Below are 19,581 nucleotides of genomic sequence, written 5' to 3'. Positions count from 1 at the left end.
GCAGGCAGGAATGGCCTCGGTCACTCTGTGCCACTGACCGAGTCACGCTGCCTCTCGGGCCCCGGTTTTCCCCTCTGAAAAATAAGGGGTCCAGACTTCTAACGTCCCTGCTAGATATAAAAGTCTTCTGCACCTGTCTTATGAGTGGAAAGGAAGGAAGGAAGGAAGGACGCTTTTTATTTATTTATTTATTTTGGCTGAGGCAATGGAGTTAAGTGACTTGCCCAGGGTCACACAGGAAGTATCTGAGGTCACACTTGAACTCGGGTCCTCCTGACTTCAGGGCTGGTGCTCTATCCACTGAACAAACTAGCTGCCTGGAAGGAAGCATTTACTAAGGTCATATTGTGCACCAGGCACTGTGCTGCTTTCCCAATATTATCTCATTTGATCCTCAGGATAATCCTGGGATTTAGGCACTGTTATTATCCCCATACTACAGTTGAGGAAACTGAGGCAGATAGGTTAAATGACTTGCCCAGAGTCACATTGCTAATAAGTGTCTAAAGTTTCATTTTATCTCAGGTCTTCCTAACTCAAGATCCGACACCCTATCCACCTAGCTGCTTCAAGGAGGAAGTCCCTAAATCCAGGGCTTCGGCCCCCCAGCCTTGTGCACTTTCCGTTGTATGATGTTGTCTCTTAGGTGACTGGATTCTGTGGCTCAGAGGCCTTGCGGGGTCATAAGGCCCTTGCCCTCATCACGCTACTGTCCTGCCCATTTTCTTGCCCCTCCATCCCCGGGACACAGACAGCGATGACATACCACGGTGTCTCATTACCCAACAATCTGGGGCCGATGAACTTTTTCCCCTTCTGTAAGAAAGCTGCAGTTGGAGAAATGATGCTCGTTATCCCCTGCCTGGAGTGGCCGATAAGGGTGATGGAGACCCAGTCTCTGAAAATGCCCCCAGATTCTTAGCAGGACTCTCCCCACCTATTACCGGCTCCCTTGAACTTTGAACAGGTCATATGGAGAGCAGTATGCATAGTAACCAAGTACCCAAAGCATGGAGACGGTCCCTTCACCGGCCCTAGTCGGTGACTCTAAGCTGGTTCCCTTCTTTATGAATACAGGTGTGCCTCCCTTATACATCAATTATGTTCTTCAAAAAAGTCGCAGTTTGTTTGGCAAATCAGATCCTATTCTCCCTACTGACTCATATTCTGATCTCAAAGCTGCTTTATCTTTATTTCTGGTGGACTGTCAGTTGGCAGTGACTTCTAATGTTCTGAATCCTTTTATAATACAAGTAATCACTCCCCGGTGTTTTCAGGTTTGCAAGTTTGAATTTTCTTTCATGGACTTCCTTAAAGGGGACACACTTGTACTGTCAGCTGGTGCCTAAAAGCCCCTGACAGCATGTCACTATTTTTAGCTAAAATGGCATAATTGATTCTCAACTAATTAGAGGCATGTTTACACTATTTGTGTCAACTATAGTAATTTGTTAGTTTAAACTGAGATCTTGCTAGTTTTGGTGTTGGCAACATCTTAAAGAGATAACATTATTCTGTGACATTATTCATTTGAAGAAAAGGGAATAGGGGGAAGGGAATAGGCACTTGTTAAGCTCCAAATATTGTCAAATGCGTTCCAAATAGTATCTTATTTGATCCTTACAGTTAAGTGGCTTGTCTGTGGTCACACATCTAGTAAGCTGACTGAGACTGGATTTGAATTCGGGACTTCCGGACTCCAGGGCCAGCACCCTAACCACTGCGCCATCAAGCTACATCATATACATGTTTTTGTTTTTGTTTTTTTTTAATTTGATATAAGATTTTACACTAACCTAACCTGTACTATATTTTAAGTACTTATTTTCAGTACTTTATCGGTGTGGATGCTTCTTCCCTTCATGAAGACCACAGCCCCTCCTCTACCCTAGTAGCTGGCCATTGTGGGTTATGAAAAACTCATCACTTACTGGCCAGCCTGAGCCCCACCACCCTAACCTTCCCCGGAATGCCAGGAACTCCACGGGCAGGCTGACACTCAGCTTTTCCAGCTTGCCACCGCCTCACTGACATGGGCTGCAAAAGCTTTAGTGCATGGGAGACTTTAATGATATCCTTATTATTTTACCTAATTTGTGCAAATTGTTATGATGGGAAGCTCAAATTAGGACCATCTCCAAAAGACCCTCATCTTAATATGCATAAGAACTTAAAGGGATGCCTCTACGGTGTTCCCATAGCCGTCCGCCATTAGGACAACGGCTCTATCAGAGTAGAGAAGGGGGAGCCCGGCCTGGAGGGGTTAAGGTATGGCAGGGGAGGGAGTGCAGGAGGGACAAGCAGCGCAGAAAGAAAGCAGAAAGTGGGAGGGAGGAGATAATGGTGGTGGGCACCAAGGCATAAGTAAGAGGCTCTGTGGTTTGTACAATGGGATGGAAGTGGGCTCAAGGGGTCAAGGGATTGTGCGCATCTAAGTATTTAAGAGTTAGGAGTCCATCTAGTCCCGGGTTCGAACCCCCTTTGGCAGTTTGGTGAAGTCTGTGAACTCCTTCTAGACAGCTAGGTGGTGCCAGAGAGCACAGAATGCTTGGAGTCCAACTGTTACTGAGTTCAAATCCAGCCTCAGACACTCACTGTGCAAGTGAGGACAAGTCACTTAGTTTTGATGTGCCTGGGTTTCCTCATCTGCTATCTGCAATGGTCAGGAAGCATTTATCTCATAGATTTTTTTTTTATGAGTTTAGATAGTCAATGTAGGAAGCTTTATAAACTTTACTGCAAAACACCCCTGATGTTCTTCATAACAAAAGCCCCATTGACAGCCATACCAATAACAGTGTAGATGTTAACCCAAGCAAGCTTGTTTTCAGCCAACATCCCGACTCCTTGCCCACCGTCCCCCAGCCACCCATTTGCAAAAACAGCTGGCCAACTTTCTAAGTTCTTCCCAACTCTGGCTGCCTGACCTCCCGCCCTCTCCCTCTGCAGCCCTCTCCACTGGTGTCTTTAGATGAGGACAGTCAGAGACACAGCAATGAAACACAATGAGGAATTCGGCTGTCTTCCTCCACTTCCTCCTCCCTCCTTCCACATGGTTCTATGTGTCCCCTAGATGCTGAGCACAGTGCTGAATAACCTCCTTCACTAAGGTTAAATCAGCAGGGGAACAGAAAGAATTGTAGCCTTATTGCCTTTGGACAAACTAGAGAAACATTAAAAAATTTTTTTTCAAGCCCAAGTGCATTTCTACTTCCCTTTCTCAAGTGAGCTATTATCTCCCAGATGACGGACACCAAGTCTAAAGATGTGGCAAGCTCCTCTTGAACTCTCCGGCAGATTGAGGTTTCATTGTGATTTCTTCTTCCACATTCAGAATTGTGGAACTCTCCTCTTTAGTCTTGGTTCTGCTGAGTGTGTTGTACCCTCCTCTCCCTGGGAGAATAGAAGACAAAACCTAGATGCTTTAAGTTTGCTCATTGCTACTGTTGGTCATAGAATCACAGACCTACGTCTGGAAGGGGAACTCAGAGACCAGCTAGTGAGAATCCTCTCCCTCACTGTACAGGGGAGGAAACTGAGGCTTAATGGAACAAAAGGATTCACCCAGGGTCACACCGTATGAGTTAAAGGCAGGGGCAAAGACATTTGAAGAAATGCCATGGAAAGAAAAGGTTTTCTCTTTCTAGGAACAATTAAAATCATCATAGGATCATGGATGGCCAGATATTTAGAAGTCACAGATGAGGAAGGTGAGGTCCAGAAAAGTTGAGTGAATTGGCTACAGTCATAGAGGTGAAGTGGTAGGGTGGGCATCGTTCATAACAATAATAATGGCTCACTTATTACAGAGCTGTACAATTATCTTCTTGTTCAAATCTGTGATTTTATTGGCTGGACAAACTCCGGGGTTGGAAATCCCCTCCATTTATACTGATCAGGCAACTTACTCTTAGAGGGTTGTCTGGGGTTCTGACAAGTTAAGTGACTTGCCCACGGCTACATAAATATTATGTTCCCTCGAGGTTTACAAACTGCCACATCTGGTAGTTATTACACTCCACATGGAATAATGGAAAGAATCCCAGAAGGAAAGTAAAAGGACCTTTATTCATATTTTAGCCCTGCTATTAATTTTCTATGGAAATTTAGGCAAGTCCTTTCTCCTCAGTTACCCTGTCTGTAACATGGGCATAATTATACTTGCCCTAGAGAGAAGGGACCTGTCCAAAGTCCCACAGTTAGCGACAAATCGTCCTTCCTTCCTGGCCGTATTGTGAGATTTCAATGAGTTAGTAAAGATAAAAGCATTCTGAGACGTCCAGAGGGCTATATTAAACTCTTGAGACTCCAGGATGTGGCCGAGAGCTTGACTGGCTCCAGCTCAGTTATAAGCACCGACTGATACCTCGCTCCTCAGCCCCTGCCTCGAATCTAACTCCACATTTATAATGAACAGCCAGTGAGGTGAAGGGAGAAAGCTCTGACTCTGGAGTCAGAGGAGCTGGGTTTAAACCTCCCTTCTGGAGCTTCCTTCTTTTGTGACTTTAGGTAAGCCACTTAACCTTTCCAGACCTATGGTTTTCTCATCTGTAGGAGGAGGTTGGGCTGGATGATCCCAGAGATCTCAGAGACCTTCTAATACCGGATCTATAATTCTAAACAGTTAACTCGGGCTGGGGATTTTCTGGCGTTCTTGTAGGGTCTCTAGTAAAGAGACTCCTCGCCATAGGGGATGCATCAATATGCTGATTTTCCTCATAAAATGTAAGTTTCTTGAGGGCAGACTTTCACTTTTGCCCTCTGGTGAAGAGTAGGTGCTGTTTAATAAATGCTTATTGGGTAATTAATTGGGGTAGAGTAGGAAGCAAAGTCTAGGAAGGATGAGGAAAGCTCGTCTGCAATTGAACCTTTGTTAAGCACTTTTCTGTATTATACGAAGTACTTTGATATAAGGATGGGGGAAAGAAATAGTGCCTGTCCTTAACAAACTAATGCTGTTGTTGCCCCGTCGTGTTCATCTCCTTGTGACCCCCTTTGGGGGTTTCTTGGCAGACACTGGGCTGCCCGCCATTCCCTCTGCCTTTTCTTGTAGAGGGATACCACAGGTAGCATAAAGCAAGGTAGCCTGATATTGGTGAAAATAGCACAAATTCTGGGTCGGGACATGTAAGTTTCTAATCCTGCTCCTACTGATTTACTTGTGTGATCTTGGATCCCTCCGGGCTTCCCTCAATTTCCCCATCTACAAAGGACAAAGTTAGAGAGGGAATCATGGGATCACCGATTGTGAGCCAGGAAGGGTCAGGTCCTCCGGAGACTTGAGAGAATCGGGATCCTAGAGGCAGAGGCAGCGGCAAGCCCAGATCCTCCGCCTGCACGTCCCGCGCCCTGGCCACCAGAGCACCCTGCTTAAGAGTGGCTGGGCGCTCCCTGCCCGCTCCCTTGCCAAGCTGAATAGCTGCCCTTCCTTTCCTTCCACCCCGTGCTACAGCTCCTGTCCGAGAGCCAGAGCAACATGGCCCACCTGGTGAGCTCCGTCAGTGACGTCCTGGACACTCTGCAGAAAGACCGCGGGGCGCCGCGTCCCCGAATCAAGGCTGACCTGCAAAAAGTCCCTTCCAGGGGCGCCAGGCCGAGGGGCTGTTCCAATGGTGAGTGAGACTGCTCCTCCCTCTTTTTCTTATCCCGATCTGCATCCCACATTAGACTATACGCAAATCAAAGGCGTGGACTGTCTTTTTTTTTTCCCTTTCTTTGTATGTCCAGTGCTTAGAACAGTGACTGGCACACAGTAGGCACTTAATAAATGCTTACTATAGAACAGTGATCATACTCCTGAATTGAAATCTGCTCAGACACTTACTAGCCGGTGCTCCTGAACCTGTCACATAACCCTGTCTGCCTCAGTTTCTTTATCTGTAAAATGACCCAGAGAAGGAAATGGCAAGCAACTCTAGGATCTTTGCTAAGAAAACCCCAAATAGGGTCATGAAGAGTCAGATGCAATTGAAAAACGACTAAAAATGTTTACTGACTGACTGTCCCAGAGGACAAATCAGCTCTCGCTTCCCAGATGTAGCAGCAGCTGCATAGCCCTATAATAAGGACAAAGGGCTGAGAACTGTTTTCCAGGGAAACTCATCTTCCCTGCCTCTCGAAACAATTCACTCTTAGAGCTTCAGTTCCATGCACAAGATTGCTCAGCCTTGCCTTCTTGGTCCTTCACACGCTTACACCCCCCACACACACACTCCCCCCCACATAACACACACACACACACACACACACACACACACACACAATCCCCCAGACAGAAAGACTGACACAGATAAAGGAGGCCACCCCCCAGACATTTAATTTAGTTGCTTTCTAGCAAATGGAACGAACTAGGCAGGAAGCTATGTCATAAAACTTCATAACTTGCCCAGTTATTTTTCTCTCCGTCCTAATGCTTCTGGCTCCATCTCTTCTTCCAGGCTCGCGCCCAAGAGATTGTCTGGACATCTATGTCAGCGGTCAGCAGGAAGATGGGATTTATTCTGTTTTCCCCACTCACTACCCCTCAGGCTTCCAGGTCTACTGCGACATGAGTACTGATGGAGGGGGATGGACGGTGAGTCCCCCTGCCCCAGAGGCAAACTCTTCCAGACAGAAGCACTTCTCTGGTTCCCTGTGGTCCATGATGCGTCTGACATATGACTGAGGAAGGCTTGCAGATAAATTCCTGCCACGCTAGCCTACAGCCTTCTTTGGCCACTCCATCCTCCCCTTGTCCTTTGTTACTCCTTTCAAGCCACAAATTACACGCCTCGAGCGGGTGGCTGTTGTGTTTAGGGAGATGAGTCTGAACTTGTCTGTTTTCCAAATGGTGAATAGAGGAAAGGGGGATAGTAAAAAGAGTATCGGACTGTCAATCAGTAAATACATAAACATTGATTAAGTGTCTATCATGTGCCAGATACTGTACCAAGGGCTAAAGACAGTTTCATTTTTAAAAGAGTACAGTCTAGTAGGAGAGACATAGCTCTAATGGGAGTTAACATAGGAAAAACTGAAGAAAATCAAGAAAGGGAAAAGAATAGAGTGACTAGGAAAGAATTCTTGTAAAAGCTTTTTTTTTTTTTTTTTTTTTTTTTTTTTAAACAGGGTTGAGTGACTTGTCCAAGGTCACACAGCTGGTGTCTTCCTGACTCCCAGCTAAGCGCTCTGTGCACTATGGCACTGCCTAGCTGCCCTGGGAAGGTGGGATTTTAGACGGGACATGAAGGAAATAGGAAAGCTGGGTGTAGAAGACGAGAAGGGGGAGCATTCCTGGCACAGGAAAGTGCCTTGAGTCAGGCAGTGGAGTGTGGTGTTCTCTGAACAGCAAGGAAGCCAGTGTTCCACTCTGGAGCTCGGTGTACCTGGGTGTCTGCACCATCTGGGAGCTTCCGCAACACTGACTAGCTTGGTGACTCTTGGGAGCTCTAATACGACTTGTGCTTTTCACTTATTTTCTTTTCCTGGTTCCTATACCTTGTTGTACCTCTTAATGGAAAAGACCCCTGGGGTAGCAAAGAACTCAATTCAACAAACAGCAGAAGGTAAAGAAAGACTGTAAAGGTGAAGAGGGACCGGCTATGAAGAGCTGTGGAGTTTAAACAAAGGATTTTATATTTTATCCTGGAGGGGATTGGGTGCCATTGAAGTTTATTATGTAGGGGTGTGTGTGTGTGTGTGTGTGTGTGTGTGTGTGTGTGTGTGTGTGTGTGTGACAGACAGAGAGAAACAGAGACAGAGACACTGCATAGAGGGAGACAGACAGAACAGAAACAGAGGCAAAGAGAGATCTGGTTGGATTCAAACTTAGAAAGATCACTTTGACAACCAAGTGAAGAAAAATAAAATAATACATCAAAATAAAACAGACAACCAAGTGGAGGATGGACTGGCATGGGAAAAGATTTGTGGTAGGGAGACCAACCAGGCACAAGGTGAAGAGGAGCTGTCCCAGGATGATGGCAGTGTCAGGGGAGAGAAGGGAGAAATGTAGGAGATGCTACAAAGATAGAATCAACAGGACTTCGCCACCAATGAGATATAGGGTGTGGGAGAACAAGGATGACACCTAAGTTATGAGACAAAGTGACCACAGTGAAGTATCCTCAGCTATATAGGGAGACTGGGAAGAGGAGGAGGTTTGTAGGTGTGGGGCTTGAGGAGAAGGAATAAAATGTATTCTATTTTAGACATGTTGAACTTAAAATGTCTAAGCATATCCAGTTTGATATATTCAATAGTCTGTTGGAGATGTGAGGCTGGAGGCCAGCAAAGAAGTTAGAGCTAGAGAAGTAGATTTGAGAATCAATATAGAGACGTTAATTGAATCATCTGATGATTCAATGAGCTGATGAGGTCACCAGATGAAATAGTGTAGAGAGGGGAAAAGATGGTCTGAGAGCAAACCCTTTGGGACACCACGGTTGGGGGGATGGGGGCAACAAAAAAGGAGACAAAAAGAACAGTCACATGCTTAAGAGGAGAACTAGGAACAAGAGTGCCGTGAAAACCTAGAAAGAAGAGAAAAAGAATAGGGAGTGATCCACAGTGTCAAAGGCTGCAGAGACTTAAGGAGGATGAAGCTTGAGAAAAGACTGTTGGATTTGGCAATTAAGAGATCAAAAGTAACTGGAAAAAGATGCTTTGGTCGACTGACTAGAGCAGAAGCCAGACTGGAGAGAGTTAAGAAAAGAATGAGATGAAAGGTATCTGTTGTAGGCTCAAACTCAAAAGAGTTTAGCCACGAAAAAGGAGGAAAAATATGAGAGGATAGCCAGAAGGGATGGATGGGTCAGGAGAAGGAATTGTGAGGATGGGGGAGAAATAAGTATGTTTATAGGCAGTAAGGAAGCAACCAGTAAAACAGAGAGAGACCTAAGGTTAGTGAGAGAATAGGGAGGAGAGTGGGGCTGCTGGAGAAGACAGGATGGTATGGGATCCTTGTACAGGTCTAGAGGGATTGGCCATGGCATGGATAAAGGCAACCGCATCATGTGAGACAGGGGTAAACGTGTTATGATCAAGAGGTTAGTTGCTGATAAGGGCAGGTGAAGTAGTACTACAAATGAAAGGACAGAGCACATCAATTAACTGAACTGAATATTATTAACTGAAACCTGAATTTTAAAATCATTTTACTATATTTTAATGTATAATTTTTTATAATTTTTTCTATAATTTCAAATTTATGACAAATTTATGTTATATAACCTCAACTGGGCCCTCATTGCTGTTAGGCAATTCTTTTATTCCTTCCTAATTACCTCACTATTCTACTCTTCGTAGTTGCTCCTCCAAACCTTGTCAAGCCTCCCACAGCTCCTCCTTTCATCACCCTTTCTGTGGAGATCTTTACCTCATATTTTACTGAAAAAAATTGGGACCATTTGCTGAAGGCTGTGTTTTCTCTTCCTCTTCATCTCATATAACTCAGATGTCTTCTGCCTCGATCTTCTCTTTTGTCCTGTCTAGGAGATATTTCCATAGTTTGGAGCGTGGAACCCTTCTATTGATGTGTGCCCTTTCTTTCCACTAATCTAAACCTATCCACAGCAGAGTATCAAGTGCCTACAAGAAACAGATCTGGGCATAGTTTTTACCAAGGGAGAAAGGAGGAATTTGCAAGATAGTAGGAATTTAGAGTGACCTTGGGGATTGCTGTGTCCAATTTCTTCACTGTACAGATGGAGAAACTAAGATTCAGAGAAAGAAAGTTACTTGCCCTTGATTGTATAGCTAGTAAGTAGCAGAGCTAGGATTTTTAACTCCAAATTTTATGTTCACTTCTATCTACTTTATTGCCAACCAGATTCTAAGATGGCCCAAAGTTAGTCCCATTGAGTAAACTGGGTTAAGTAGGGTCACATCCACACAAAAAAATGTACTCTCTCTGCCCTAAAAATTCTTGTGAGCATTCTTGACTATATGAACCCTGTGTTTTTCTGATTAGAGGCTACTTCTGATTTCCTCAGGGCTTGAGGGAGTGAGGGGGAAGGTGGAGGGAGAGAGAAGATCAAGAGGATGGTAAATGTACCAATCACTAATGGATTGTATATGGATGTTATGATCAAGAGGTTAGTTGCTGATAAGGGGGCTATGGAGCAGGACTACGAGTTAAAGGACCAGGCATATCAATTATATCAAGTGAAACCTGAATTTTAAAATAATTTTACTATATTTTCATTTATAATTTCATGATATTTTCTCTCAACTGTGCAAATGCAATTTAAATAATAATTATTAGAAGATAGTATCCTATTACTTTGAAATAAAAATTTTCATCTTTCTCTAGTACATGCAAACGTGCCATTGACAGCTCTCCCCTTCCAGTTAGGTTACTCAGGAAGCAATGGAAAGGAGTAGGAGACGGCAGCAAACAGCCTGGATATCAGTTGGATAAGACTTTGCGATTCAATGACAGATTGTGGTGGGAAAACCATGTCTTTAACCACCTTGTACCCACAACCTCCAGAGCTCCTGAACCTCAGAAACCCCCGTTGCTGAAGGGGAAGGGATAAGAAGGAATGTGAGCTGGCCATAGCTGGGGATCCAGCAGCAATGGCAGCAGGAGTGGCTCAAACCAGACTTTCTCAAGTCTTCCAAGTTCTGGTAGAATATGGGTCCAGATGTAAGTCAGGTAATTAGGTCCATTTGCCCGATCATGCTATGAGGGCTGGGATATGCCGGGCAAAGGGCAGTCTTCGATGCCTAAAATAAGACATCCATGATGGACGCACAGAGCCACCAACCCCAGCACATCTTTCCTCACAGAGGAAGTTGATGCGGACTATTTTTAAAGTATTGATTTCCAAGCCAAGAGATATCTAGGGAGAAGTTTGGCTTCAAATAAAATAAGTGACCAAAAAGAAGGAAGAGGGTTAGCCGGGGGAATAAGAGAGTGATTGGGGGGGGGATGGTGAAGACTTAGTGAAAGCTGAAAGGAAGAGACCATTCCTATGTGGTCAGTGGGGAAGGAGGGTCAGATGGGGAAGTAGTGTTTGATAGAGGGCAGTCCTTAGAGCTAGTGATGCAGAATCTTAGGCTTCTCAGAAGAATTAAAAGAGAAACACGTCAGCAGTCACGTCTCCGGGCTCCGAAGGAGAGCCCCCCCACGCACTCACTGCCCGTCTGGAGGTTGAAAGCTCTTTTGTTCACAGAGGAACTGAATTATGGCGCATCTCTGTCTTCAGAGGTTCCTCGGAGGGAGGCACAGAGGAAAAAGCTGCCATCGTAGCCCAGAAATCAGAGTTAAGGGTTAGGACAGTCTTAATAAAAGACTGAGACATCAGCAGAAGCGATGGATCTTCCCCCCTCTATTGGACTTGGGCCTAATCTCAGGGGAAGTCATTCAGGATTTGGGCTGGGAGGCAGGTAATTTCAACTGAGTTAGTAAGGGAAGGTTACCAGGGAAGTCAATAAGGAACTCTGCTATGACACCAATCTTCACTCAGGGGCTGGGATCTAAAGCTGGGGCGTGATAGAGAAAAAACCCTCAGAAAAAGCAGTTATCATGTGAATAGCACTACCCACAGCAAATAAACATTAATATCCATTCTGGCTTCCATCAAAACCAATCTCTCTCAAGATACCTACAGGCATCTGTTAAGATCAGTGCCCTGCCAAAGCGAATCGCTTAGAAACTCAATTGTTGTTTGGGAAGAAGACGGAAGCCCCTCCTGCCACCAGTTACCATCCATTCTCATTATGGCCCGTGTCCAAACTGCCTGTCCTCAAATTTCACCTCCTGATTGCCCTCCCAGGCAGACCAGCCAGGCCGAAGCTGTAGCTCCCCCAGAGAGGCTGACTGGAAGATCTCATCCTAACCTCACACCCGAGTGAAAGCGGGGGAAAGGGGGCCAGGAAGCTGGAAGAGAGCTTGTGCCCAGGTCTGGAGGGGGCGTGTAAACATGGTGTCCCAAGCCTTCTAGCTCCTGACAGTCTAGCTAAGAGGTCTCCCCTTGGGAAAGCAGGGCCAGGGCCCCGGGCCAGTTCTCTGTATTTCTCATAGTGGGATTCAGCACCCGGAAAAGTGTCCTGAGTGAGTCAGACAAGGCTTGTGCATCAGGTGAGACCCAAAGCCCAAGACAGTGACCTTTTGGGTTTGCCTTTTCTTACCTTTTAAAAACTTCCTGAACGATCTCTACACGATTAGCGGGGATTCAGGCAAGTGACGGCACTAACTGGAAGGCATTGCCCCATTTCTGATCCAGGTGGAATCCTAGAATCTCAAATTTCAGGATGGGAAACATCTTACACTACAATACCTTACGTTAGGTTGTCTATTCAACCTAATACCAAACCGAAAACCCTACTACAGTAGCCCAACACCCTGTCATTAGCTTCTACTTGAAGACCTTCTGTGAAAGGGAATTCATTTCTCTCAAGGCAGTCCTAATTATAAGGACTCTTCTCCTCCCATGTTGATCTTTAATCTTTCCCTCTAAATTTCAATTAGTGAGGAATAAGCAGAACAAATAAAATCCCCTTTCCACTTTACAGTTTCTTCAACCCTCAATTTCTTGATCTGAAAAATAAAAGAGTGTCATTAAATGACCTGTAACTTCTTTTCCATCTTTAAAGCCTACGATTTTAAAGCCTACTAGGTCCCTTTCAGTACTTAATGTATAATCCTATAATCATTGCTCCTCCAACCTTTCCCTTCCTTCTTCCCCCTGTTCTTTAAGCTAATCCTTCATTTCCAGTCCTCTCATCCTCCTAGTCTCTCTCCTTTGCACATACTCCAGCTTGGTTCTTTCCTAAAACGTGTTAGCAGGGTGGGTAGCACAATGAGAAATTCACAGGTTATAGAGGTGGAAGGGAGGGCACATAGTCTGGTCTTTATTTTCCAGATCTAGAGAAATTTAGTGATTTGGCTGAGCTCCTGTAAGAAGTAAGGAGCCATCTTGATTCAAGTAAAAGTCTTCTGACTCTCCATCCAGTACACCTGCCTTTATGGTGTCCCACAGAAGTCAATATTGAGGGTCTGTAAGACAGAGGTCAGTCAAGCCCTGAGAAAAGGAAAGGGTCTCTTCATCACACATTCCTCTTCTCCCTGACTCCATTATCTCCTGAGGTTCTATACTGATTGAGATCCCTACCAGTGATAAAGCATGAAAATCACCTTTTTTTTTTTCCCCAATAGTGCAATACATGCAAAGATAGTTTTCAACACTTACCTCTGCAAAACATTGTGTTCCAAATTTTTCTCCTTCCTTCTCTTCCATACCCTCTCCCCAAGAAAGCAAGTAATCCGATATAGGTTAAACATGTGCAATTCAAGAACCACCATTTCAAAGAAGAAAAAAGATGTCTCTATCCTAAATGAGATTATAGTCTGGATGGGGAAACGAGAAGATGAAAGCATAAAACATCTGCCAAATGAGTGGTCCACACAGTAAAAGCTTTGGGACAGGGGTTCTTAACATTTTTATGTTGTGGACCCTTCTCACGGTTTGGAAAAGCCTAGAAATTCTTCTCAGAATCATAATTTGCAATGCATGAAATAAAATGATTAGGATTACATAGGAAACCAATTATTGAAAATTGTTGCTGTTCAGTTGTTTCAGTCATATCCCGTTTTTCATAACCCCATTTGGGATTTTCCGGACAAAAATATTGGTGCATTTTGTTATTTCCTTGTCAAGTTTATTTTATAGGTGAGGACACTGAGACAGTGATTTGCCCAGAATTATTCAACTAGTAAGAGTCTGAGGTCAGATTTGAACTCAGGAAGATGAATCTTTCTGACTCCAGGTTTGATGTTCTGCTCTATCCACTTAGTTGGGCATTATTGAAATAATTTTTTAAAAACCACAAAATTTGTGAACCACCTGAAATCTATCCATTGGTCTCAAAGAAATCATTTTGGGCTGGAGAGGTCAGGGAAGGTTTGAATTCTGAGCCAGTATTCCTTACCCACTTTCCTCTGACTAGTAAGAGCTGGAGCAAAACTTACGTTCCTTTGAGGTGAGGTGGGGGAGGTGGGATGGGAACAGGATCTGGACTCTAAGGTGGGGAAGTGACCCAGAAGGGAAAGATTACTGCTGAGAAACTTAAACATCTAAAAAAGGATATTTAAAGAAACCCAGCTAGCTGGTGCTGGGAACACTTAGCGTCCTGACAAAAGTCCCCAAAGGAAAGGTGGCTAGCTTCCATAAAGGACCCAGAAGCCAGCTTCTCCTAAATTGCAAGAACAGTGTGGGCAGGGATCTCCTTCTGAAGCCCCTTCCTCAAAGAAGGAATAAGAGAGCACTAAGAGGACTGAATGGCAATTCAGAGAGCCCTGGGACCTATCTATTGTGCAACGTCTTGCTTGAGGCAGTTTTAGGGAAGTGATTCTTTTGTCTTTCATTCTCCAGTAGAAGATTCAATGTCCAGCTGGACTTTGGTGCTTTCCTATAATCCCTGCTCTTGGGAAGGCTCAGGCTGGCAGATTTCTTGAATTGGGGAGTTATGAGCTGAGACTTGAGTTCAAATCCAGCTTCAGACACTTCCTAGCTGTGTGGCTCTGGACAAGTCACTTAATCCCTATTTTCCTCAATTTCCTCATTTGTAAAATGGTAATAATAATATCACCTATTTTTCACAGTTGTTGTGAGAATCAAATTGTAAAGCTTTTAGCACAATACCTGGCACATAGTATGCTCTACATAACTGTTAGTTATTAGTAGTAGAAGGAGGTCTAAAGCAAACAAACAAATCCAGCACCAAAACAGTGGAGAGTCCCCTTGAGTAGGAAGCCACTTAGGAACAAGCTTTCTTTCTTTCTTTCTTTCTTTCTTTCTTTCTTTCTTTCTTTCTTTCTTTCTTTCTTTCTTTCTTTCTTTCTTTCTTTCTTTCTTTCTTTCTTTCTTTCTTTCTTTCTCTCTCTCTCTCTCTCTCTCTCTCTCTCTCTCTCTCTCTCTCTCTCTCTCTCCCTCTCTCCCTCCTTCCCTCCCTCCCTCCCTCCCTCCCTCTCTCTCTCTCTCTTTTCTTTCTTTCTTTCTTTCTCTCTCTCCCTCTCTTTTCTTTCTTTCTCTCTCTCTCCTTTCTTTCTTTCTTTCTTTCTTTCTTTCTTTCTTTCTTTCTTTCTTTCTTTCTTTCTTTCTTTCTTTCTTTCTTTCTCTCTCTCTCTTCTTTCTTTCTTTCTTTCTTTCTTTCTTTCTTTCTTTCTTTCTTTCTTTCTTTCTCTCTCTCTTCTTTCTTTCTTTCTTTCTTTCTTTCTTTCTTTCTTTCTTTCTTTCTTTCTTTCTTTCTTTCTTTCTTTCTTTCTTTCTTTCTTTCTTTCTTTCTTTCTTTCTTTCTTTCTTTCTTTCTTTCTTTCTTTCTTTCTTTCACTTTACTTAAGTCCCAGGGCAGAAAGAGAGGTCACAGTGGCTAAGTTTGTTTTAAGGCTAGTAGAAAGTACTTTTATTTAGAAATAGAACATTAACAGTCACCTAGAGTGGGAAGGCAATAATTTATTAATCACTAACCTCTTTTGCACTTTTGTATATCACTGCTTGCACTAATATTTGGTGTAGAATTTTAATACTATCATTTTGGAATGTAAATAAATATTTTAAACATAAAAAAAAACCACAGAGGGACAATCTGGGTGCCTCTGGACTCTTCCTTCTCTAAGGCCAATGGCCTAGGGAAGGGCAATTACACAAACTCTCCATGTGTTATTCTGAGTCTGAGCCTTTTTTAGCATTAGCCTTGGAGCCCCCACCTTCAATAACTATCTGTCTGAGGGCACGAGGCCTCCTGTCCAAGGACCCCTTTTCCTTCTTGCTCCCCAGGAGGAGCTTTCATTTCCAGGAGAGGGTCTTCCCAAGGACTTCACACCTGACTCCAAACTGTAAAGTGAGAGGAGCATCACATGGGGTCATGGGAACCAAGGGCTACTTCTGCACGTATTGCAACAGAATCTGGCCGCCAGAATCAATCCATTTGTAGATCTACTCCTCTTGCAATCACAATTCTGGCAACTTCCTCCATCAGAGAAGTGCAAAGAAGGAAAAAAAAAGTTCACCTTGTCAATGAGCTGCAAGTTCTCTGAGGCATTTAATGCCATATCAGGTCAACCGGTTCAGAATTGCTTCTAATTGGCTCTCCTGCAAGCAATTTTTTTTCCTCCTCCTTCTTTCTCCCCCTACCCTCCTTCTACCTGCAGCTCTCTAAGAGGGAGGAAAAATTCTTTCCTCTTTGAACACATCAAAGAAACTGCTTCCAAGCTGATCCCTGCCTGCCGGGGGACCTGTCTCTGTGAGAGATAAGAGGCAGACTGGGCTGGACACTGAGATTGGATTTGTCACCCACAGGGGCTGCAGCCCCCATCCCAGAAGCCCAGCTCTGTCTGCCAGACTGCTAGGTAGTAGGAAAGAGATTGCCCAATTAGGTCGTTGAAGCTGCCTCACCCTTAGCCCAATAGAGAGACACATCTGGACTATAACATCATGAGACCATCTATTATAACAAATAATAAACACTATAATTAATAACAAATAGCAGTAACAGCTGAACAGAAATGATCAGACAATGATTATTGTCCTTTGAAGTAGTCCCAGGGCAGGACTTGTTCCATGCGATGGCCAGTCTAACAATGAGGAATAGTGGAAAAATTCTGGTTCTACCAACCCATTCCCTTGTGCCTACAAGAGAGTCAAACAAGACCTCAGAGGTCTAGGAGAAAGCAAGTTCAGCCTTCTCAGATGATAAGCCTCTCTTCCAGTGCCAGAACTCTAATCCCAACCACCATGGGATCTAGCTCTTCCATGGGCCAAAGCCTCTGGTCCCTGGTTTGAAATCTTCTTCATGGACAACCTTTGTCCCTTGAGGTTGGCCCCATTTTTTGGAACCAGTTAAAAGCTAGAGTGGTCACTTAAAAAATGAAGGTCGCTTAAAAACCTTTGGATCATTTGCAAAGTGAGCTTGAAGTTAAGTTCCAAAGAATAATTACACAAAGGTAGAAAGAGTACTGAATTTCAATGCAGGAGACCCAGTGCAGATCCTGCCTCCAGCAACTTGAGTGAACTTGGCTAAATCTTTTAATTTTTATGAGTCTCGGTTTCTCATTTGTTTAAAAATGAAGTTAGCCTAGTTTATCTATAAGGTCCTTGCCAGTTTTAATAATATAAGCAAATAGTTAACATTTATATTTCATTTTATGGTTTGTAAAGCACTTTTTAATATTATTTCATTTTATCTTCACCAGCACACTGGGACTAGGCTACCATTATCACTATATTATTTAAAATAGGAATGTTATTGAAATATAGGGACAGGGACTAGACTTGTGAATTTTCTGAAATAAGGATATCTGTCAGTGTAGTTCCACATCTTCTCTGTCACTTATAGTCTTAGTTACTTAGAACACAGAGAGATTCAGAGACCTGCTTGAGATTACACAACCAGATTGTGTATGGTTATGCCTTGAAGCCATGTTTTCTTCAAAACCAGCTCTCTATCCACTCTTCCAGGCTGCTTCTCTTGACTTTAGGATCCTACAAAATACCATGAGAGAGGGGAAGGAGAGAATAAGCATTTATTAAGTACCTACTATTTACCAGGAACCGTGTTAAGTACTTTTAAAGTATCTCATTGATCCATGAATGATGGAATCTTTGCTGTGGTCAGGGGCCAGCCTCCCTCAGGGACCCCTGTGGATCTACTCATCTTCATCCAGTTGCTCAAAAGCCAAGGCCACTTTAGAGCCACATTCCCTGCTAACCTTCTCTTCATAGGATGAAGCTGTCAGAGGGTACAGATCTAGTTGAGGGAGCCTGCAAATTCAGTCTACAGGTTGGCATCCTATAGGAGTATCGATTGAAACAGGACCATTTCTAGACTTTTGTTCTTGCCATTAGAATGATTTATAAGAACCAAGTGTTGACTCACACAAAGCAACATCTCTGTTTCCCATCAAGCCCGGGAAGGGAAAGGTTTGGGACTTCCCCCCTCCTCACTATCTTGATGTTGGGAGGAACACGGCAGGCAAAAATACCTAGAGACCTGAGGCTGCTTTAATGAGGACCGAGTACCCAAATCCAGGGAGGTGATAGTTTAGGTATCCTCTATTTTGGACAGACCACATCTGGGGCCCTAAATTTTGGGAAGGATACTGATAAGAAATTGTCTTAATGAGGGATGGATAGGGATGGTTGTGGGCGTCTGTCATGCTTTACAAGGATCAGTTCAAGGAACTGGCAGTGCTTAACCTGCAGAACAATAGTGATGGGGCAGTGCGATAGGGCCATCATTACTGTTTTTCAAGTATTTTAAGGGTGGTTTGAGGAAGAGGAATAGACTGTTCTGCCTGGCAGAACAAGGATTAATGGGTGGAAGTTATGGAGGGACAGATTTAATTCAGAGTAAGAAAAACTCTTCAACAGTAAGAATTTCTAGATGTAGATTGGATTATTTCATGGGGTCATGGATTCCCTATCACCAGAGGTTTCCAGGGGGAAGCTCGTAACCATTTGTTAGGCACTGAGTACAGAGAATATTTGTTCAGGTATGTGTTAGGGGGATAACCTCTGAGGTCCTTTCCAGTGCTGAGATTTGTGACAAGTGCAACCAAGGTCCAGGAAGCTGGAGCACGGGGGACATTCAGACTACCATGGATTTCAGTAGTCCCTGGAGCTCTGTCCAAAGAAGCCTCTGTAAGCAGTGGGCAAAGAGTGGGATAATGAATGTAAAAAGAATTCATCCTCACCTTCGCTCCCCAAAGTAAACACCCAGAGAGGACAGCAGGTCTAGGAGAAGAGCAGTCAGGATTTAGGGGGAGCTCAAATCCCCATCTCATGAGAACAGCAGCACCCCAGGAAACGCAATCCGTGTCTCTCTGCCATGGGAAACAATTGCCAGCTTCTGACAGAGCCCTTTTCACGCCTACTGGCTCAGCATCCAGGCCCATGAAGCTCCAGGTTGACTGTCAGAGGATTGGAGTTGAAGCTCAGCATCTTGTGTTTTCCCAACCCACCTGGGGCTGTGTCTGACAAACACACAAAACAATTAGATGATCTGGCCCCAGGTTTGTGTGCAGTTGGGTTTTTTTTTCCTCCCCTGCCTCAAGTTAAGCTTTTTTTCTCTTCTTTTGAAAACATCAGCCACCATATGCAGGGCCATTTGGATCAGAGCTAATCCCTTGGCAAACACATCTCTCTTCCAGGCTGTGTGAGAAAGAGATGGGACCAAAGTCTGCCTGCTTTTGCTTTGCTTTTGAAATCTTTAACCAAAAAAAAAATTCTGACTTCCTGCACGTGGCTCTAGCCCAAAAGGAACATCGGGAGACAGAGCCCAGCTTTTCTGTGCATCAATAACTTTACAGTTGGAACTGAAAAGGAGAAACTCCAGGAACTGGGCAAATTAATATTTTAGTTTTAAATAAATAAATAACTATTTTTATTTTGTATTTTTTTATCCTAAGAGAGAAATTCATATTTTATAAGCAAGAAAGGGAGAGAAGCCCCATTAATCCCTGGTCCAGCTCTTTCCCCTCTTTTCCTCTCTGCCAAGGTCTATTGCTTCTGATCATCCCCTGTCTTCCCTTGAGACTCCTATTCTTCTGACTGACCTATTAGTGTCACCATGGCATAGAAAACTCCACTTCCTCCACCT

At 43.9% G+C, this 19,581-nt stretch overlaps 1 protein-coding gene across 1 annotated transcript in view; it reads left to right on the top strand.

Moving 5' to 3' along the window:
• Positions 1-19,581, top strand: part of FIBCD1 (fibrinogen C domain containing 1) — a 58,210-nt gene that overhangs the window by 19,450 nt on the left and 19,179 nt on the right. The window contains exons 3-4 of the mRNA XM_074293890.1: positions 5,453-5,612; positions 6,438-6,574. Of these exons, the coding sequence (XP_074149991.1) occupies positions 5,453-5,612; positions 6,438-6,574 (297 nt within the window). The remainder of the gene's footprint in view (positions 1-5,452; positions 5,613-6,437; positions 6,575-19,581) is intronic.

This window comes from Sminthopsis crassicaudata, chromosome 2 (genome assembly GCF_048593235.1).
Source record: "Sminthopsis crassicaudata isolate SCR6 chromosome 2, ASM4859323v1, whole genome shotgun sequence".
NCBI lineage: Eukaryota > Metazoa > Chordata > Mammalia > Dasyuromorphia > Dasyuridae > Sminthopsis > Sminthopsis crassicaudata.
This window is presented reverse-complemented; position numbering and strand designations above follow the sequence as displayed.